This window comes from Conger conger, chromosome 4, assembly GCF_963514075.1.
Source record: "Conger conger chromosome 4, fConCon1.1, whole genome shotgun sequence".
NCBI lineage: Eukaryota > Metazoa > Chordata > Actinopteri > Anguilliformes > Congridae > Conger > Conger conger.
The window spans coordinates 48,859,076-48,882,962 of NC_083763.1; the positions used below are offsets into that span (position 1 = coordinate 48,859,076).

Below are 23,887 nucleotides of genomic sequence, written 5' to 3' on the forward strand. Positions count from 1 at the left end.
CCTGTAAAGAAAGCCAACTTTATGAGATGTTCAACATGTGTGCGAAAAGAGAGCTTGGTATCCAGCCAAATACCCAGGTATTTAAATGAGTCGACACAATCAATTAGTTCTCCCTGCAGAGAGTGAAGAGAAAGGCTATTATTAACAATTGAAGATCGAGATAAAAACATCCATTTAGTTTTGTTTGAGCTTAAGACTAATTTGAGATCAAGCAGAGATCGTTGGAATGTGTCGAAGGCTGACTGCAGGCTTGCAGCTGCCTGAGCTGGGGTGGGACCAAAGCAGTAAATTATTGTATCGTCCACATAATAATGAACATTAGTGTGTACAGAAGGGAAAAGAATATTATTTATATAAAGAGTGAATAAAATTGGACCTGAAATGGACCCTTGTGGGACACCCTTAACAACAGATAAAGAGCTGGATCTAAGATTGCCAGCAACAACAGACTGCTTTCTCCCAGACAAGTAGTTAGAGAACCAACTAAAAGAAAGGTCATCCAGGCCAATGGAAGCTAACATACTTAACAAAATACCATGATCAACAGTGTCGAAGGCCTTAGAGAGGTCGACAAAGAGGGTAGCACAATGTTGGCGATTATCAAGACCATTCACAATATCATTAATGACGAGGGAAGTGGCAGTAACAGTGCTATGACCGGGTCTGAATCCTGATTGGTGTGAGTGTAGGATATTGTATGCCTCTAAAAAAGCCCGCAGCTGTTCAATTGCCAGGGTTTCTAAAACCTTAGCTAGGCAGCACAGTCTAGAGATGGGACGATAATTGTTTAGGTCACTGGTGTCACCCCCTTTGAACAGGGGCACGACCTGTGCGGACTTCCAGACCGATGGGATTTCACCGGAGATAAAAGTTAGGTTAAAAATGTGAGCAAGCGGGGAGGCGACCAGGTGAGCACTGTGACGCAGAAGATATGGGGCTATGTCATCCTCACCCTTAGACTTTTTAATATTCAGATGGGAGAGTGCCATGAAGACTTCATAGTCACTAACCGGTCTAAAAGAGAATCTATTAGCAAGAGGGGAGGGGATCGAAAGGTTTTCGGCCAATGACGGGTCATGGACGTGTCCCGGCGAGACCGTATTGGCTGATAGCCTATCAAATAGAAGGCCAGAAGCTACAAAATGTTGGTTAAATGCGTCGCACATTTTTGATTTGTCTGAAATTACATTATTCTCATAGCTAATTTGAGGTGGGAGAGTAGAGGTGGATCCAGATTTAGGTGATTTTACAGTTTTCCAAAAACTAGCTGAGTTTCCTTGGGCATTTGCAAATGAAGATAAATAGAAATCAGATTTGGCTTTCCTGACTATACTAGTACTTTTATTCCGCATTTTCCTGAAATGTAACCAGTCTGTCGGATTACCAGTAGATCTGGCAGTAGTCCAGGCGGAGTCTCTGAGTTGAAGGGTTTCCTCAGAGATCCAGGGACTAGAGCGATTTTTTACTCTGAGATTTTTATAAGGAGCATGCTTATTAGTGATGGAGTTAAAAATATGGGAGAAGTGGTCAGAAGCTAACTCGGAATCAGGGATTAAGCATAATCTATCTAAATCAGAGTGGGATAAATCGTGTAAGAATCTTTAAAATTACGCTTTGTGATGAGGTGACCATTGGATTTATTAGCTTTGACTAATCTAACACAAGCTATAGGGCAGTGGTCGCTAATGCCTGGTGCAAACACCCCGCACTGAGGATATTTAAATGGTAAATATAATATCAATTAGGGTGGATCTAGATGGAGATTTGGCATTTGGTCTTGTGGGGTGTAAAATAAGTTGAGAATAGCAGAGCTGTTTAAGACTAGTAGAGCTATCAGAGAGCCAGTCCAGGTTTAAATCGCCCAGCACCACCAATTCGGAAGAGGCATACATAGATAACACCTTCCCCAACTCCTCTAATGCTGATGTTGGCGCAGAGGGTGGGCGATAAACACCAGCAACCACAATATGGACGTCACCACCCAGAAAAACATCTAAAACTAAACATTCAAAACATTTCGGGACGGTGGAGGACACAAGGACCCGTACGGCTAGGTGTTCCCTGACAAATATAGCCACTCCGCCTCCTTTAGCTTTCCTATCAGATCTAAACAAATTAAAACCAGCAATAGAAACATCTGAGTTGGAAATTTTCCCAGACAACCAAGACTCGGTAATAACAAGTATGTCGGGGGCGGCATCAACAATCATACAGTTAATGAAATCCATCTTGGGCAGCAAACTCCTCGAATTTAGGTGCAGAAGCTTCAAACCGTTTATGGCCCGCAGGTCCTGCAATGACCCCAAATCATTAGATCCCAAAGTAGCAGAAGGAGCAGAGCCGGGCAAGGCAATACCAGTAGAAACAACCACCAGGTTTCCCTGCACAGCTCTGCTTGGCCTGGAAGCACGACGAGGAAGACGTACTGGGAGGGGGCTGATAGTGGGGATGACACACAAAGCCACGGTATCCTTACCAGACCATTCAGGAAGCCAGCTGTTGCTCCGCAACTCAGTTGCTGGACTCGAGGCAATCGTTGCCCAACTGCGCAGGCCGCCCTGCTACGGACCCGGGCTGAAGACGAGCCACCACCGCAGCAGGAGCGCAATCCTCCCGGAATGAACCAACGCCAGAATAGGCCGACAGTCCGGCGATCACCTCAACAGCCCCGCCGCAACATACCGGAAGAGACTGCAAATCAGCCAGCAGACCTCCACCGAAGCAGGCCAGAGGAGCCAGCAACCCAGTCACCAGGCCAATCGCCGCCAGTGCGGGACTGCCACGGCCCGCCGAAGAAAGCAGCGCAGGTGGAGGAAAGTCCAAGCTAGCTGCTAGGCTAGCTGGGCTAGCTGGGCCAGGGTTAAGCTCAACGTCACCGGCCAAGAGGAGTATCAGCGTCAGCCAAATGAATCCAACAGAAGAGCTCGACGTAGGGACCCCATCCTTACTAGATGATGATGGGGCTCCGACACGGCCAATATTCAGGATCCCGGAGAACAGGAGATGTTGGCTATCTGCAGTCGGGAAGTAGATTCCCTCCCCATCGTCAGGCAAGAAGTGACAGCGTGACGAGCAAGCGATCAGGCAAAAGATTAAAACAATGACAATCACGCATCTTTGTGGAAAAGTTAAAATAGGAGGCAATCCACAATTGAAACGTTTAAAAGTAGGGCGGTTAAAACGTTTAAAACGTTTAAAAGTTTGACTCGCTTGAGCAGTGGACGCTGCGGGCGCCATCTTGATTACCCACACTGCCATGATTACCCACACTGATAAGGATAAGGGCGCTATATAAAAACAGGCATTTACCATTTACAAATACCTGTTGGTACATAATTAAGCGCATCCACTGATCCACAAATACGCAGACCTAAAGGTACTGCATGTGTGCTGCATGTCCTTCAATTTACAGTACAAGTAAGGCCCACAAGAAGCTACCAGGAGGAAATTCTGGACAGCAGAACTCATTGATAAAGATGTCCAATGTTTTTTCAAATGACCCATATTTGCGCTTTTCCTCACCGCATTCTGAGGCCATGAGAACCTACAGGACATTTGTCAGGTTTTGCTCCGTCAGCGACAGTGTTCATTACGGTTTAATGATGTGTTTCTTGGATCCGGGCAGGAAAAAATGGCCAGTGGCAGTACGGCCAGCCTGGCGAGGCGCGGATCAGATATGGATTTAATGCGTGCCATTAGACGGCAGCTGCCTGCCGAATCCCCAAGCGCTTTCCTTTTAGACACCATTAATATTTAAAAGTCCTCACAAAGTCAAAAATATAATTTTCCATTTTCAATGTCAATTAGGTAGTAGCGGGTGAAAAAGGGAAATGTATGGTAATGCAATTTCGTGATGCAAAACTTCCAACACTTCTGTTTCCACCTTGAAATGAGACTGAGAGGCAAAATAAATACCGTGTTCATCTAAGCTGGTTTAAATTTAAATCAATCGCATGTTGTGGGACCAGCCAATTTTCCACACATGGTAATGACATGTAAATAAACGTGTTCCGTCAACCGCAGTGGGAGCCGACACATTCTACATGACCCCTCTGTTGACCCTGGAAGTGGCTATGAATAATTATCTTGTAGTTTTATGCATAGAATAATCACACAGGTAAAGTTCTCTTCCCCAGACCAATGCCTAAACAAGCCTCCAGTGGAAAGGATGTGAATGCAAGACACGTGATGTTAAAATTTCTGATGAACTTTTAGCCTCAGAGTAACTTCTCTAGCACACATAATATGGTTATTATCAGGGCCACCATCAGGGAGGTCCCATTACCTGTCAAAATTACCTGGTAACAAATGTTTTTGGGGGGCCTCAACTGCCAAGGTTTGTCCCGGGCCCTGAGGATCCCTGGTTATGAGTATGCACTTTGCACTTTGTTGTACGTCGCTCTGGATAAGAGCGCCTGCCAAATGTCATTAATGTAATGTAATGTCATGTAATGTGTATCCTGATGGTAGCCTTGGTTATGATATCAATCAGAACATGAATTATCGTACTTCAAAACGAAAGACAATTGTAGACAATTGTAATTGTCAAACACCACCTCTACATTGGATAGAATTATTATTTTTATTATTGGTAATATTATTATTGTCATTATTATTATTATTATTATTATTATTATTATTATTATTATTATCACAACAACACAATTTGATATTCAGACAACACATGGCCTGCTGAGAAACAGGGACTAGTTCCCACCTGGCCGTGTGTAAAAACCGTTTGTCCTCACTACTGGGTTCACCAGAAACCTCACCTTTCTCTTGGAGCACTAACCTCCCGCCTCAGGCATTCTCACATTGCTCCAATTAACCAGCTTATTAAGCCCGCTCTCTAGGGGAACTCTGCTCGATGAGCCGGGCACAGTCTCCGGCATCCCTCCCAGAGATACGGTGCTCACGCTCGCAAGCAATTAAGCTTGATTTATGCTTGACGCATTCGCAAGGGTACGCACGGCCAAACCGATGTCACACCAGCAAACATGGGAGTTTAGCAGCACAGCTGGAGTTCAGGATGATATTGGTTTGCTGTGAAGACAGAAGTGCAAAGAGTGCAAATGCGCCAAGTGCACGTTCGTTTCGATTTTGACGTCATCGAAATAACGTGCGTCTGGAATTGCAGCAACAAACACCCTCAAACACTATTCATCCCTCCACTCTGTGAATGCGATAATGTTGAAACCGGCCATTTTCAACCAATGAGCTTGAATTATTGTACAGCTACACAAAGTACAATGTTTTGGAAAAGTGTTGGGTCCATATCAACTGTATACTTTTAAACCCAAATTTAAGGACTATAAACACAAGCAGAGGGTGAGTCAACACGTCACTGAGCCTTTTTCAATGATAGGAAGGGATTTACAATGGTCTTGTAACAATGTTTTAACACAAAAATCTTACCTATTGTACCTTTAAGTCGCTCGCGACATTAGGTGCAGGAGGCGGCCTTTAATGAGGAGCCTCTCGCTCAGGATCGCGTGCTGTCGACGGCGGACATCTCCGGATCAAGGTCAACACGTTTCCCGCCACTCTCGCACAACCACAGCTGGAGGAGGCACTGCACGTGCATGCGCATTTTGAGCGTAGACATTAAAGGCCTGTAAGATTGATCTACCCTCGCCGGAAAACTAATAAAGGGCACTATTAAGACGGTCCTGTATGCCTGAAGGTTGTTTTATGAGTATTGGCAGTTTTACTTTTGCAGCTCTCGTATGAATCACCTCATTCGGTTCCTGTAAAGTCGTGTTTCAAAAGGTTCTATTAAAATATGCTAAGACAGCATGGATCCAGATATACAACGAGAGGAAGAGTCTCCATTTGATAAATTATTTACATATTTCATACTATTGAAATGAACTTGCCCTATTAGATTCAATCTGGGGACTGAGAAGGTCAGGACATTTGGCTAAAGTGAGTGCCGTGCTCTTCGGATAATTCGGCAGTGACTTGTCCGAGTCCAAATCTCACGTTGCACAGCATTATAGTGGGGTACAACCGGCTATATGGATGTTGTGAAAGACAGAGAACCTCAATGATAATAAATGACTTTGAGAGATCAATCTGAAAGCTTCTGTTGAAAGAGGTCAAAGGCGTATTTCATTTGCCTTCTTGTGTTAACCACACAGAGCAAAATAACCAGACACTGGATCAAATACGTGACTGTTAGCACAGTGCAATTTGAGAGGTTGCTCAATATGTTGTCCACCTGTATGTGCCTACACACGTACCAAGGGCAATATTATCTTTGCTTTTACAAAAGTCAAGGGAACAAGGAGTTCATTTCCGATCTCATTCCTAGCTCCACTTTCTCAAGTTACAAAGAATATAGCAGCCTTGGTACACCAGGACGTGTGCAAACACTACTTGGTTAGATGATTATGACGATAGCAGCTTCACAAATAACCAAACTTACAAAATGCAACAAGGAAGAACTTTGAATTAGACTAGTTGTTTCTCACCAGCTTTCCAGAGCCTTCAATCCTGCATTATGAATTTAGCTGAATAGCAAAGCTATTCTGTACAGCCTCATAGGTTGTTACAAAAATGGAGGGGCCTTCATAGTAATATAAACATCTCCCAGAGAGTTTGTATTGTACAGGTCTAGTTGATTAAGATGGAAGATGGACTATGAGATGTGTCATTTTATCAAGACATTCCTACAAATAGAATTCAGATTAGTCATGATATCCACAATTATTTACCATTGTACTAATGATGTGAAAATGTCTTATGTTAGGAGGAGTCTCCAGCTGATGATTTAGTCATCAATGCAGAAATGTGTGCATCTAAATACAACCGTCTCAGAAGCTCCTCGGTGTGACAATATCACAGCTTCACTGCTTATCACAAATCAACGTATGTTGGAAAAGAAACATGGACTACACAAGGGGAGGTTCAGAAAGCAACGACTGAGAAAATAGGAAATAAGGTGCCCAACTACCAAACTGAGAGCTCAACTATGAGTATTACTGAGTATTTCCAAATGAAAGAAGTTGCATATGATGCACTTCTTTTAAAGCAACAAAAAACAAGGCGGAAAAGGGAAGGACAAACAGAATACAACTTTTGGAGGTATCAGCAACATAGCACAAAATAGTGCATCCTTATTTTCTCCTGCTGCATCACTACAATATTCATATAAAAGTCGCTAATATTTCTCTGTTGATAAATAATAAATTGCACATAAAGCTACTTTGAAATGAATCCCCTGGTGAAAGCTGCAATGAGCAATACACTCCACATGAATTTGTCAGCATTAAATACTTGAAGCGCACAGTAAAAGAACAAATTACCTAATTTCATTCCAGTAAAGGGTAACCTTTACCAAGTCATTTTTCACAAAATCCTTGTTACAGTGTAGCCACTTGGCCTACTGTGTACAACTACACAAAACCAGGGTAGAAATGTCTCTCTCTGCCACTGTATTCACACATTTACCCAAGCTCTTTTAGAAAGGTGTACACAACCCTACATTTTCTGATGCAGCACTTCCAGAACCTTCCAATTTTCATATACCATGAGCATGTTTTTCATTAGCCTGTTCCTATATAGTCACACACAGTCCAACCACTTTCATCCTGACAGCCACAGCTGTGAATTCAGTTATATCCTGCAATCACACCCATTCAAATTTCAACTGTTAACCACTGGCCCTATTGTAGACAGTCGGATTGGGTTACTGTTTTATTAGAGGAAACTCTGTAATGGGAGGCGGTAAAGCGGATACCCAATGCTGGTGGGGGTTTATGGAGTCCCCACAGCATCGCTGTAACATACAAAGTACTGGTGTCTCTCCAATATGCAGCTTCTGCAAGCTTCAAAAATAGGCTAAAAATAGCCCGCCGAGATAGTTCTCCTTGGTTATCTGTTGCTTCCCCACCTCTCAGATCCCAGTGATTGCTGTGATCGCACTGTGGGAAAAGCTTTCAGACTCAAGGTGGTGATTGCCATGGTGAAGACACCCACTTAAGGACCGTCCCTTCAATTACTGACAGTCAGCAAGTGGTGGGCTGGCCTCTCCTGCACCTACACAAAGAGGTGTTCATTTCACTTTGAAACCAAGAGATCGGCCAACCCTGGTTTAGCTGTGAGGCACCCTGGTTTAGCTCAAAAGCTGAGACAATGAATGACAAGGGGGCATATCACGGTATAACATCACTGATGTGTGATGCCCACAATAGCTATATCGCACAGCCCTAGTACAACATTAGGATCATTTCAGCTTCTGTGTTCTGAGCCTGGGGCTGGAAGCTGCCAACCTACTCCGCCACTTAAAACTGTACTTAAAACTGAGGCACTTAAACCAATGATGTATCAGCATCATGCAATATGCTAGCTATGTTCAAATTCAAAAGGTGGTTGCGTTTGATAGAAACGCTGACCTTGCCGCTACCTTGAGCGCATGAAGATGGCCACAAATTTTATTTGTGAATACCCTCAAGGCTGAGTATCTCAAGGAAGAAGAGTGGACATCATTTTGAAAAGGCACATTGCGAACACTGGACATGCTTCAAGCGCATGCATTAGCACTGCACGGTTAGCTTTCCAGAGAATTCAAAAAGGAACACAGGGTGAGTGAGAAGCTGAATTATCGTCCAGATGAGAGGGAGGGATAGGGGGGCCGGAGTGACACGCGAGTGGCTCCCTGCTCCTCTCCTCTCTCTCAGAAACAAGATGAAATGCTTCACCTCCAAACACACTCCTACATTTCACATAAAACACAATCCCCAGAGCCAATTTCATCCTGTGTCGACAACAACAAAATATAAATTCCCAAATTTTATGCCTCCACACCTACACCCCCTGAGAAGCGTCCCTGCCTCCCTCTGCAGATAACCTCATCTCCTGGGTGTCCAGATCCTTTTTTCGAAACTATTTACAATTTCATTTCTGGTGATACGCCCTCCACCCTCTGCCCCCCCAGCACCCCTTCAACTCTCACATTCTTCTCTGTGCAGACAACTTTATGGAAGTCAACTCCAAGCGATGAAGGGAGATTCACTGATAGTCATCCATGGAACGGAATCACTCACTTTTATGGGAGGTTGGCAGCGTAACATTGTGCATTATCGAAGGCCAAATTTCTGTGGGCGAGCCCCACGTGCCTTGCTGCACTCGTTCTCCAGGGAGTCTCGTGGAGTCTGCCAGCCCTACACAGGATTTACACCTTCCAGGTGATGTTAACATAACATAGAAGAGGCTTTAGGCTTTCCATCATTAAAACACAACTCGGTTGTTATATGCTCAAAATATTATGTCAGTGCGGTTTTCCATGGGGAACATTTTTCAGAGCCTGCCATCCATATCTGTTTCCCCAAAAACAGTCATGGATGAGAGAGGCTTTTATTAAAATAATGACAGTCTGCCAAATAAAAAGGAAAATAATACTGACAAAGTACTGTAGGTAAAAGAATGCAAACAAATATTCAACTTGTTGACAACTCGAGTAACAGCATTTTTGGCTCCATATTTAATCTAAGGTACCTTATGTAAGGTATCTTATGATTTGTTTTAAATCTAAATTGCACTTAAATGAAGCCTAGTCCCAGGTTGAATATATACACATAAATGAAAGTTGGTTTTGTCCTGGGTTTTAAGAAATCAAGTCACCTTTGGTTCAGGTTGTTGGCCTGATCATTATATGTGAGCACTGCATGTTTGCTGGTGGCCAACATAATTACAAAAGTCAATCATCGAAGCCAGTCAAGAGTCATCTCAACTATTCACCCAATCACATTTGTGCAACTTGCAATGTAAACATAATGTAAAATAAAACTCCACAGCAATCTCATTATTGCGGAATCATGGCTAATAAGAATGGTGAAATCTATCAGGGTTTGTGATGTTGTTTTGTGAAAATATCACCTTTGAAAGCTTTGAATTTTTGCATTACTTTGATATCAAATGCAACTCAAGTGAATATAAAACACAATTAATTATCTACTGTTACAGCAAGTGTCTAATCGCAAACCAGAACACCGGTATAATGCGACAAATGTGGTAGCTACTGGCAATCAACAAACCCTCTCATATTACCGCCATCTATGCCTGTAATAGGATTCGGAGATGGACATATACAAAACTAATGAATATTTAATATCGCAGTAATGGAAAGCAATCCAATTCACACATATAGGAGCTAATTTAATCACATAATTACACCAGGAATTACGAATCAGGGCTGATCCCCGACCGCAGTCTTTGGAGTGCTCAGCAGAGGTCTCTATCAATCTCTGATCAAAATTAATGCGCGCTGTATGGCCGGTGCTCGCTCTTCTGAAAGATGAAGGAAAGTTAATCTGCGCACAATGTGCCTCAAAATCGCTGAGCTGAGCTCGTTTGATGTCACCACCGCCCACCGCCATGAAAAGCGCATAAATTAGCTTTTTGTGTAGAAAGCAAACTGGCAGTGTCAACCGCATCTATTTTTCCCCCATTTCTGTCATATGAAACGACCCTGGGTATCTACAAATACCTGAGTCAACAGAATGTCAGATGTAGATGTCAATCAATTGCAATTAAGTGGTCTCTTCATCTGTCCGATCTTTGCCATGCCTTAGTAAAACAGCTCATTTTAAATTATGTTTTTTCAGGAAACTTGTACTTTTTCAGGAACATTTTTTCCTGTACATTATCGTATTTTCCTTCTTCGTGGTATTTTAATGTATTGTTGTGCATTCTTTGAATTGCTGTATTGGCAGGGCGCCATAGTTGAAAAGAGCTTTGCTCTCCCTGTATAAATAAAAGTTTCTATGTATTTGAAGAGTCACAACGTTGGTGTAGGGCGGACTGTCAAAGTTTATTGCCAAAGCAACAAAGCGCAACATCGGTTGTGAACATCCGCGGCCCCGATCTTCAGATGCAGATTCCCGGGCAGCTGCTCCACACCAGCAGGCAGAGTTTGTTCCAAGCCACATGGACAGAGCATTACCGAATAAGAAAAGAAAAATCAGCTTTGGCTGCCAGTGCAGCTGCTATCAGCGCCAGATTGGAAACTGTCCTCGATGCATCCCCCCCCCCCCCCTCCATCCTCTCCACCCTAAACCCTTCCCAACACTCTAGAGGGCCTGCCCGCACTTCTTAAATCGATCCGGCCCGTGTGGTGAGGCGGGGAATAATGTGGGCAGATGGCTTCGTCTGTTTTTTTGGATCAAGATGGAAAGCTCAGGAAAAGGCTGTGACATGAAAGCTATGGAGGAATTTATCTGATTTTTCTGCAAGCTTTACAGCGTGCTGGGTGCCACGGTTTGTTTGCCAGCACAGTTTGTTCTAGCACTAGCCTGTCCTGTTCAGCACTAGTGTGTACCTTACTGTACTACGGGCCAGAACAGGTTGACGCGCTGAACAGGTTGACGCACTGATGTAAGATAGGTATGCCCAACTTCCGGGGATGGCTTTTATGAAAAGACCAAGTTACTTCTTTTGACGAATCAAGATCTTGTGTAGGTGGAGCCCCTATTGGGGGTGGAGATTCAACACAATCACTGGCCAATAACATGACATGCTAGAACCAATCAGCCTGTTCTTAGCAATGGGATGAGTTAAGAACTGATACTGATTCACATCATGATTCTAAATCAAGCAATACTTCATAAAGCGCCTTGCTAATACTCCAAGGCACCAAAACAGTATGGCTATTTATGTACTTCCCATCTATACACTCAGTGACCACATTATTAGGCAGATCTGTACAACAGCTTGTTAATGCAAATATTGAATCAGCCAACCATGCAACTAAATGCATACAAGCCTGCATAGAGTTTGTAGAGAATGGTGCAGCAAAAAAATAAAAAAATAAAAAAATAAGTCAGCAGCAGTACTGCGGGATGAAATGCCTTGTTAAATGAGAGAGGAGAAGGGCCAGACTGGTCAAAGCTGACAGGAAGGTGAGAGTAATGCAAGTAACCACACATTACAACAGTGGTATGCAGAAGAGCATCTCTGAACACACAATGTATCATAGGCTACAGCAGCAGAAGACTTAATAAGTCTAAAAATAAGTCAGGTTAATACCGCGGTGGCGCAACAGGCTAAGACGCAGCGGACTTGCAGTTGCAGTTCACTGCAGTTGCACACCGGGGACCAGGGTTCGATTCCCGGTCCTGCCAAAAGCCAAGCTTGGCCGGCTCATGTGGAGCAGCATAATTGGCTCGCTGCTCCAGAGGGAGGGACTTGGCAGGGTTAGTAGTTCGCTGCACAACAAAAAGCACCTCAGCCGCCTTGGAATCACGGAAGATGAGCATGAGACGAGACGGCTTGAAGAAGGCGTGTCACTCTCCTTCGGGCCGCCGAGGGACGGGGTGTGGGCGGTGTAGCTAATACTAGCTCTAATTGCATCAGACGGGGTACAATTGGCTACCAAATTGGGAGAAAAAGGGAAAAAATTAAAAAAGAAAAAAAACATTTATACATAAGAAAGTGTTCCCTTTTTTTAAAATGAAATACAAGGTAAAATACAGCAAACTAATCCTAAGATCAGGCAGGACAAATGAGTGTCATGTCACTTTGTCAAAGTCACCTTCTTGACCCTTCCTTGATCGTTGCCTCACTTAATCTCCCTTAAGGCCATCCATTAAAGCTGCAGACTGCGGAGAGAAGAGGAGCTTCACATATGGGCCAGTCCATGACACGGACGATCACAAGGGCAGGACGTTAGCAATATTAGCATTACAGTCTCTATGCTTGACAGGTGGCTGGATTCCTCAATCCAGGGTGAACTGCAGCAGCTGTCCAGTCATTACAGGCCTGGTTCACAGATGACTGCTGACATCGAGTTTTTCCACATGAGCGGGAATGCAAGCAAAGCGTGAGAATTTGACGGTTTGACGCCAGGCTGCAGAGCCAAAGCTTTCGGTCAGAAGAGACTGCTGTCTGCCAATGATTTGAAGTGTTCATACAAGAGGCTGTTGCCCTTTAATTCGCTGGAGGTGACAGGCAGTTCGTATTCCGCCTCAGTTTGAAAGTGGGGAATGGAGACCTCACAAACCCCTGGGCATTTGTGTGGCACACAACAATCGCGTGAGACGAGTAAAACACGACCAGGGCCGGATCTTGTACAAACAGAACACAGGGCACCACAGGGAATACACACAAATGCAAATGATGTGTAATGATATTCAAGTATGCCAAGTCACACCACCATACATTGTCATGCAGTCATCAGAAGACAGGTCATTTCCATACTCAGGCAAGGACAAATAACATTCTTTTATCAACATCCTGAACAAAAGGGTGCTGAAAATAGCTCCCAGTGTCTCAAAGCTCACAGTTGTATTACTATATTATTTTGCAGGTAACATACACATTTGATATCAGAGCGCTTATCTCTCCCCATTGCAGCAATGACTATGCTGAAAATCAATAATAATTCCACAACTGCTGTAACCGCAGGTACCATAGAGAATTCTGAAATGCAGAAGTGTACCGGCAATCAAATCAAATCATTGAGATAATATAAATAAAATATCATGTTACTTAGCAGTGCAGTTCCACCTGGTAAACAAAACATGTTACTATCCTGAAAGAATATGGCTACAAAAAGTAACTGCTTGTATCGGCCCTTTTTTTCAAAATAGAATCATAAAACATCCAGTGCTCACTTGATGTAGTTTGCACTTCTTAAATTGCATTTTAGCATTTTGGTGCCTGTCCACAAATTGATGTTTTGGGGTTTGGAGGCTTAAGTGTGTGTGAAGACAAATATCAAAACATCAGCATCCGCTGCAGCAAATACAATAAAATGGCCTTTATAACCGCAAACCATATCAAGATAGTGTGGGCTACTTTTCATTTTATCACACTGGGAATTGTCCCGGGCATATATTGTCCCTCAAACCTTATGTACAAAACAGAGTTCAAACATTTTCAGAGAACAAAAATATTAATTGGCAGGCTTTTACAAGAGGGCTGTAACTCAAAAATGTTAAACAGATGAAAAGGGATTAGTTTCAAGCCTAAAGTACAGTTTATGCCAATGTTGTTTTTCCATTGAGGAAACATTTCTTCAAACTGCTGTTCAGTCAAAGCACACATTGAGGTGATAAACAAAAGTAGATTATTTCTGTTGAGGTTTTCCGTTTAGCTAGCTAACTGCTTTTTTTTTTCAGAGAAAGAACCTACCATCCCCGAGAGAACAGAAACAGATCTAGCTTGTTTCACCTTTGTATCTGAGATAAAGAGCAACACTGTACAGGGACTATGGCTAGACTGGAGGGTCAGTGTTCAAGCCTTTAACACAGTTCGAGTGAAAACAGAGGCCATGTCATTACCAGAGGGAACAAGGGAGTCAGAACATGAAGTAGTGAGCGACTGAGTGAACCAGTGCTGTCCATGAATAAATGTGTGAGCGAGCTAGTGCATGACTGTAAAGTATACTGAGCAAGTCTGTAACTGTTTGAGGAAGACGGTGAATAAGTTAATGAGTGAAACAGTGAGCAGGAGAGGGAGAAACGCTTGTTTATAGTATAGTAGTATTTGCTCACACTCTCTTCGACAGTTGCCAGTGTCAAGCACAATGTGCCAGGTGTGTCATAATGCTTGAGACTGACTGTTTGTGTTCGGAGGACGTTTCCGCCAATCTGGCCTGAAACATGAGCACAAGTTTATAAACATTTCGCTGTAAATCATGAGATTTGATCTTCATTGCGACATTACAGCTGCAAATTCTGACTACAACTACCTTCAGTAGCATCACCTGTGATTTGTTGCACTGTGGTAATATAATAGGAATATAGGGGAGGGTCGTATCAATATTTCAGTGTAATGGAGACATGGTCGTACAATGTACGACTCCAAGGCTGCTGAAACCCTAGGCTACATACATATTTAGGCACACATCAAAGTACAAGGATGCACACAAATGGGCACATACATACATATGAGAGCATACACTCACCAAGCACTTTATTAGGCATTTATTAGACTTATTTTTTAGACTACTGCTGTAGCCTATCCACTTAGAGTTATGATGCGTTGTGTGTTCAGACATGCTCTTCTGCATACCACTGTTGTAATGTGTGCTTATTTGCAGTACTGTCACTTTCCTGTCAGCTTTGACCAGTCTGGCCATTCTCCTCTGACCTCTCTCATTAACAAGGCGTGTTCTGTCTTGAAATGCTGCTCACTGGAATCTTTTAGTTTTTTGCACCATTCTTTGCAAACTCTAGAGAAAATCCAGCAGATTCTGAGATACTCAAACCACCCTGTCTGCCACCAACAATCATTCCATGGTCAAAGTCACTTAGATCACATTTTTCCCCCATTCTGATGGTTCATGTGAACATTAACTGAAGCTCCTGACCCGTATCTACATGCTTGTATGCATTGCACTGCTGCCACACAATTGGCTGATTAGATAATCGCATGAATAAGTAGCTAGGTGTAATAAAGTAAAAATGTTCCTAATAAAGTGCTCCGTGAGTATGTGTGCTTGAAAGACACACACACACACACACACACACACACACACACACACACACACAGCAAGACTATTGGGTCTCATATTAAAAATACTAAAGAAGTTGAGTACTCTGCAATAGAAAATGAGCATAAAATGGGGAGTTGTCCAAGGATGGCTTGTTTTTAATCACTTTACTACCCCACCCCATATACAGGCAAGGCTGATTTGCTTGCTGCTGGTCATCTATCCAACCAACTGGGGATGGCACTTTGGGATGTTCACTCTGTGCAGTCCTGAGAATTGACAAGGGCAATCAGACAAGCAGAGAGAATCACTTCACAAATCCGGATTAGCTATCATTCCTTCCCTTGCTCATTTAAATCTTTTCAATATTAATGCAAAACAGGTTCTTAAACCACTGTAGACTGTAAATCTGGTTTAAACTGCTGGAGCAAATGGGCTTTGTACAGTATAAAAAGGCTAGGACTGCTATGTCCTGCCTGCGATGTAAACCAAACCTCTCCATTCCAGGAGGTCTTGTGGTACAACCATGTATTTACCATGCAAACTACACTCAACACTCATGGCTGTAGACAACTGATACTTCATCTGAATTTTATTTCATATGACCAGTCCTTTAGTTCTTCCAATGACCTTCCATAAGCACTTATTGAATGATGGTTTGGATAAAAGCATCTGCTCAATAAATGTAATGTAATGTAATGTAATGTAATGTAATGAGTCAGACCCAAGAAACCAGTTGACTTGAGTTATGTGTGCATTTCATACTTATCACGGTTTCCAATAATTTTGAATGTGACACAGTAAATACATGTACAGTATGTATTTACGTGTACAGTATGTGTAAGTATTCTCTTTTAGCTTCCTGACAGAAATCCACTAGGCTCACAATGTTTTCACATAATTAAAAGTTTGTTTGCCACAATAAATATTGCATACGCAATATTCTTCAGAGTAAGAGAAAGAAAGAGCTAGCTAGGGAGTATCTGGGAAACGCTGAAGAAAAACCCGGCTCATATTCTCCTTTCCGAAGCCCTCCAAGCAGCTCATTAATTTAAACACAATCTCCTCCTTTTCCCTGGGATCTCGTTCCCTTTCCGTGTTACAACTCCGCTGTGTAAACCGTCTTTGTTTCTCTGGAACAGATTTACGGGTGGTGCCGCAGTCCGTTTGGCTTTCAAAACGTACAGTATTGTGCGATGTTATGAGGAGCACAATACACTGTCGATTGGAAAGCCTGGGTTCTTTTTCTTTTTGATTGCACAGGGACACGTCAATGAAACATGGGTCTATGAACAACAGCTTCACACCAAGTCTTCACGGACGCATGTCTCTCTTCAGCAAATCACTGAGGACACCCGCCCGTCCAGGGCAGCCATGAACGAAGAGGAAATAAATTTGTGTGCAGCATGAAATTCAGACACCGGCCGGGTGTGACGCGCCGTACCGTGCGGCAAGTGGGCGCTTGAGCCTCGGTCCTTTCGTTGTGCTCTCTGAAAGCACCTGCCTGTTGACAGTAAGGAAACCCGTTGTTGCAAGGTAGGGGGAGTCAGGTGACGTAAATAGAGGTTTCAGCGCTGAAATGAGGTGAAATCCATTAGACGTCTCATTAAAATTCTATTTCAAGCTGTGGTGGCAAGGAGAGAGATTCCAGTGCACGCAGGGATAGAAAAAAAAGACTCCTGACGCACAAATACCGCTAACAGGGCCTGAAAAAAGAATTTCCACAGGGTACTTTAATATTGTATGGCCTACATTTATTTCAACCTCTGTTTGTTCTGGTGAGCCACTTTAAGTAAGAACCTAAACACAGAAATGGTGCAAACAATACAGAAAAGCACATAAGTGATCAACAAAAGAACCCAACACACACACATTTACATAGAAAAATACATAAGCCAGAAATCAGACGCTGGACTACTTTGGCTGTTATGTTATAAAAGGAAGGGGTGGGGGCTTGTATATGTCATGACTCATGCTTATGTGGGCCAGTAGCATCGGCCCAGCTTAACACGCCACCCACCTATCCTCCTACTTCGTGCCAACTCACCTCACGCCCACCCCTGATGTACACGCAAGCTGTGTCGTGCGTTGCCCAGGCCGTCAAAGAAAGCGACTAATTAGAAAAAAGCATAGGGCTGGGTTCTTTCAACCCACCAGTCGAGGCTACCTATAGGGAGGTTACCTGCGTGTGGGTGGGCGGTGGGGGTTCGGAGGGTGGGGGGTCGATGAACTTCCAATCAAGGCGTGACGCACTGCCTCCTGATGGACTCGCTGACCCCGTCACCACCACAGCCCTGAAGTCCGTCTGCCAGGACGTCTGTGTGTGACTCACCAACTCTCACGGCTCACTCTCCCCCCCGTGCCAGTGCGGAGTCACGCCGCCTTAGCTCCCACTCGGTTTCTCTCGCACACATGACAACACGGATCCCTAAGCAAACACACGCAGGTCCTCTGAGTAAATCTGACAAACAGCACGTATGAAATAACATGGAGTCACGCAGTCCTGGAACCGTCTGGCGCAGTGGCCTGTGTTGGCGCTGAAAGAACACTCTGGACACGCACCCCTCTCTCCCTTCCACGCCAACACACACCCAAGCGCACGGTAACGCAAACACAGGCTTGAATCCCACTGCTTCTTGCCAGGCTCAACACAACATGCTGCACCAGAGTACCTCTGCCTTTTCACTTGCCTTGTATGCACCACTAACACTTACCGGTTCACCATTTGTTTAACTGTACTTCAGTTAAATAAATAAATAAAGAAAGATTGGCACAGTCATAAATTCCCCAAATGGATCTGAAATTCACAACTCCCAAAAAAACCACGGTAAACTAGGCAAATGTAATACATTCTAATGTTATTAATTTCTGCTATATTCTGGGAATACTTGGAAAAGTTTTTCTCATTACCAATGCCTACCAACATATCTGGCATACTGAAATTGAGCTGAGCCAACAGATTTGGCAGAATTGCCACGTGGATTTGAATCCTGTCATATTAACCAGATTATCACTCAGAAACTAATGCCAGTAAATGTGAGAAAGGTAACCGCTGCACTTTTGCACAGGAGAAATATCGAATAGGATTCACCAAGGCTGGAGGAAATTACACTACCTGTAACAGCATATAGCCTATACATTATCCGCATGGGGAGTTCATTAGCTTTTATTCAACCATGAGAGTTTAGACAGAAATTTGTGCAACACTGTCTAATAATAATAGTAAAAAAACTATTTCCGTTTTAATTTACTCATGTTGAGCAAGCTAGCTAGAGCTGTGTAAATATTATTATCAATAAAAAATACAAATGACACAGAAAGATAATTGGTTTAAAGAAACAGAAGTATATATTTTGTAGGTCAAGTCTGGGTCATACCATGTTGTAATCTTAAAGTCCTCAGAATATCTGCATTTAGACTGCGGTATATTTCTATCTGCATTCTGCATAAAAATGTTAACGCGACCACTGCATATAAACTCTCAATGTCTGCCCGACTGTTATATTCTAATTCTTGTTCTGTATTATTCTGATATGTAGCCCTCTTTCATCCTGTTGGCAAATGTATAGTCCCATACTTCCATTTGTTTTGGTGGTGAACGTATTCTGTAACAATTTAATGGGGGAAGATTTGAGGGAAAACTCTCAACGGACACAAGATGCAGGTCACAGACGGGCAGCTGAAAGAACAAGGCCGATGCCAACGTACGAGTCACAGAGACAGTCGGTCGGCAAAAGGCAGGCAAGTCTCATACACCCAAAACAAGCAGCCCGTTTTGGACCACTGCGTTGGCATTTACCAAGGTGACCGTTCTGACCCTCGTTCTTGGTGGATCAGTGGTGCGTTCTCTTTCATCTTCAGTTGAAGGACCTGAATTAACAACGAGCTGGTCGGGAGTTAAAATCCCAAACCACCTTGAGGATGAATGTGTGCAAAAACTCCCACAGTGAGTGCCCTGGGTGATTATTTTCCAAGTAGGACCACCATTATCATGACAAACGCCACAGGGAACGGTCGATCATTAGCGCAGTGTGGACCACAGTGAACTGAGTGAAGTGACAGTGAGCAGATGTTCATTTTTATGCATCTGTACATACACTCAGTGAGCACTTCATTCGATATTTGACTTATTCTTTTGACTTATTGGTCTTCTGCTGTTGTAGCGTATCCACTTAGAGGTTTGATGTGTTGTGTGTTCAGAGATGCTCTTCTGTATACCACTGTTGTAATGTGTGGTTATTTGCCTTACTGTCACTGTGACTGTCAACCAGTCTGGCCCTTCTCCTCTGACCTCTCTCATTAACAACACGTTTTTGCTTGCAGAACTGCTGCTCGTTGGATGTTTTTTGTTTTTCGCACCATTCTCTGCAAACTCTAGAGACTGTAGTGTGTGAAAATCCCAGGAGATCAGCAGTTTCTGAGATACTCAAACCAACCTGTCTGGCACCAACAAACATTCCACGGTCAAAGTCACTTAGATCATATTTCTTCCCCATTCTGACATTTGGTCTAAAAAACAGCTGAACCTCTTGACCATCTCTGCATGCTTGTATGCATTTAGTTGCTGCCACATGATTGGCTGATTAAATATTTGCATTAACAAGCTGGTCTACAGGTCTACCTTATAAAGTGCTCACTGAGTGTATATTCTGTGATATACCATACCTGGAGGCATGTCTGCATGAATAAATAAAAAAATGGTGGGGCAAAGGAAACGGTGGAAAAAGAAAAACAATGCTCTTATTTAAACTGCTCTAATATAGTAGCCATGGAGAAAGTTAGGTTAGTTTGTTCAGTTAGGCTACATTTATATTTATTTGAAAAACATGCTATAACAGTGTAGACCCTGCCCAAATGGGTGAAATCAATTTAATGCTTACTTCTGCCGTCTGCCTAAGGGCTACTGCCGAGAGATGAAGTAGGGTGCTCCCTGCTAACTGAAGCCCTGCCTCCCTGAGTGATGTTATGGCTAATGTTGTGTTATGGCTGATATTGCGCCACCCTAACTGATTTCTTACCACAGCTGCCACTAGCGCAGGCATGATCTGTGACACATTCAGCATCACTGTGCTATGTACCAGCACCTTAACTGGAACCATGGAGAAAGTTAGGTTAGTTTGTTCAGTTAGGCTACATTTATTTGAAAAACATGCTATACAGTCAAGCAATGCGGTCTAATGCCACAACACAAGAAACATAAAACTATCGAAATGCACAAAATGTAAAAGGCGGACAATAACAGTTTTTAGAGCATGGATCGACAGTTCATAAAGTTTCTGGTAAAGAGTTTTTCAGTTGTAGCCACACACTCTACTTCACATTGTCACTGAACAACATCATTTGTTTTAACATATTTCATGAATGACATGAAAGCACTAAATAATGTGTTGCATATTTCTTGCTGTTGTTGACATCAGATCAACACATGGTAGTAGCCAGACGTGATTTTACTCAAGTGCTAAGGAAGAAGAAATTTCAATTCTGAAATGTGCGAACACACCTTCGAAATCTCTCAAATCTCATCCGCTCAGCACGTTCAAATACAGTCTTCACCAATCAGCCATTACGAATAAGTCCAGAAGCGTCATATCCCAATTATATTTGGAGATGTGAGAATAAGCTTAATTAAACACTGAACTGAGAGGCACAGGCATTCTATCCTGACAGAGAGAAATACAGCATATTTGAATTATCTTGCATTGGGAGGTTTGGTATTACCGTTTTCTTTTTTTATCATATTTCAAAAGTAATAAAGAGTTATGAAATAAAGATCTGTTAAACCATTTGAAATCAGAACAGGGCTAAAGAGCAATATTACTATCAAAATAATAAAGACCAAAATTCTCCTTCCGTGTCTTTAAAAACAGAACGGGTTTCTTGCACGAGTTTCTGAGAATTCATTTAAAACAAAAAATCCTTTTTTTCATTTAAAAGGTGTGATAAAAAAGGATCACACCTTTTATGCAGACATTGGTTACTGATTCCATTCTTCATTAGGTCTAGTCATGTTCTATAGTTGTCTTCGAAAGAAAGCCAAACTACATACAGTATTTAATTCAGATTTTTGTATGATCAAACCAAACCTCACAATGCCAGCCCCGTCTCTCCACTCCTTTCTGAAAAGAGACATTTATCTCAGGATAAAGTTCTGCCACTTTCACCTACGACCCAAAGCCATCAAGTCCAGACTCTTCTGTGTATTTTCCAGTCCGTTTGCACTTTGTGGTTAGTTTACAACTGTATCAGAGGTCCAGAGGCATAAAAAAAGAAGATGGCATTATCAATTTTCAGCACCTGCAATCTGTTATCGATCCTACAAAGCAATCAACAGTGCCCATACACAAACACCCCCACTAATACCTTCCTTATGTGGAGTCCTGTCGATCAGCTAAAAAATGCCAACAGACTTCCCAAATGAATTCGTAAGTGAGGCTGCATCAGTTACAGTCAGCCACAGACTTACATGGGGGTCTGGAAACAGTATAACTGCAGGAACCATCAATGACTGTAGGTTACAGTTCACATAACCAAATTTTAAGACCCAGCGAAATAAGAAAAGGCCATGCCATGGAACTCCCATGTTGATAACTTTTCTTGCCAGCTGCAATTGCTGACTCACATTGCATTTCATGAGTAGGCTGGGGACAAGCTGACTAATGGGCAGATGGAGATGTTAGGATAGGAGTGACACATCTTGCCATGGACCTGATTTGGCCTGGACTCTGCACTTGGGCTTGAATGATACTATGGGTCATGTCTATAGGGAGGTAAAGCCGATGTATTGGGAACAATACTTCCAGAATACTTCTGTCTATTAAATAGGGCCTGAAAGCTAAATAGAATCTATGTAGCGTTGAAGACTGGATTCAAAGTATTTGATACACAAATCTGACCGTACGCTCGTAACTACAAAACAAAAAAAAGGCAATGAAAAGATGCATAGCGATAATTTGCTGATGATCTGGAGCCTTGTCATTTTGTTGGAAGAATGATTTAATGCTTCATTTGCTTATATGTAGTTGTTGTTGTTGTTGCTGCCGTCTACGATGAAACCCACTAGCATAGCACTTAGCAGTATACCGGAAATGCCATTCAGCGGGAATTCCGCTTTACCTCCCTATGGAATGATCTGGGATAACAGGCCTACCTGTCGCTGGATGACTGCCAGGGTATCCCACGCTTGGTTGGATAGGGCCTCTAGGGTTTTAGGGTCACTCACATTCTGATTTTCCCTGAAGGCATCTCTAATTCTTCTGAGGGCATAAGACCTGGGGAAAGAAATATGAACTCTGAGTTGTGAAATCTGGGTACAACAAACAATAGTGTATTCTTTGGTAAACATTAGATGGCCCTCAGCGTGACATCAATTTATGACAGCCACTGGTTATGACATACTATTGGCTGCCCAAGTATCTGGTTCAATAAAGGTTAAATAACAATGCATTCAATGGTTCAGTAGTCAGTAATACTACTGTACCCACCAATCTGAATGACACAATGAAATGTTAAAAAAAAAAAAAAAAAAAACACAAACACAAAATGACGTGAATATGAAACAATACCTTTTATTACACACTGCGGACATGCTAAAAGCTTCACAAATCATTTGGTACAATTGTGGTTTTCATTTTGGTTTTGAGTGTCATACACATAAATGTTTTACTAGTTGGCAAAGGTAGAAAGTCAGTAAAATTGAGCAAACCTGCTCCAACTACTGGAATTTGCCGCAACCAGAGAAAGGAGTTTCTCTTTTTAATATTTTCAGATCATTCTGTCCTCACATTTGTAAGGTGTAATACTGGATGCGCCAATAAAAACACTGCAGAACACTACACTGTCAATCTTTAAAAATAAATACATTTCTTAGCACTATAATATACTATATGAAGGCCTACTGGTTGTGTAATATGAAACTATGGCAGTGATGCAGCAAAAAGAAAAGTTGCTTTTTTAAATGGACTGTGAAATCACTTAAATGGGCAGTTATTTCATTTGATTTTCCAAACCAGAAGCTTCTCTCGTATTGAACCAAGGATCAGGACCACAGCAAATGGTGATCCTTCTTGGATATAATTTAAACCATTAAGTCACCATAGGGAAAAGTGTAATACAATGCACTATTTCCTACATTTATGAGCAAATCAATGTAATTCCTTGCAGCATATTTACATTTACAAGTCTTTCTAAAGATAAAATTTCAACATCCTTACAGGGCACTTCTTTTTTATTATCCTGCAATCACGGAAACTGCCAAAATATGGCCCTAAGTTTGAGTGCAGAGCACAAAGGTACAATAAATCCAAAACAATATTCTTTTGACTTTACAAGCTCCAAGGACCCTCCCTGCACGTGTACTAAACCCTGCCATAAGGATTATAATCTATCCATACTTTCCAAATTTGGATCCTGGGGAATGGGCTATTCAGTTAAGGTGCTGGTACATAGCACAGT

The 23,887-nt window shown here is 42.5% G+C and overlaps 1 protein-coding gene across 1 annotated transcript in view; it reads right to left on the reverse strand.

Annotated features, from left to right (window-relative positions):
• LOC133127646 (LYR motif-containing protein 4A-like) overlaps positions 1-23,887 on the reverse strand; it is a 46,045-nt gene that overhangs the window by 15,682 nt on the left and 6,476 nt on the right. Inside the window, exon 2 of the mRNA XM_061240679.1 lies at positions 22,584-22,704. Coding sequence (XP_061096663.1) covers positions 22,584-22,704 — 121 coding nt within the window. The remainder of the gene's footprint in view (positions 1-22,583; positions 22,705-23,887) is intronic.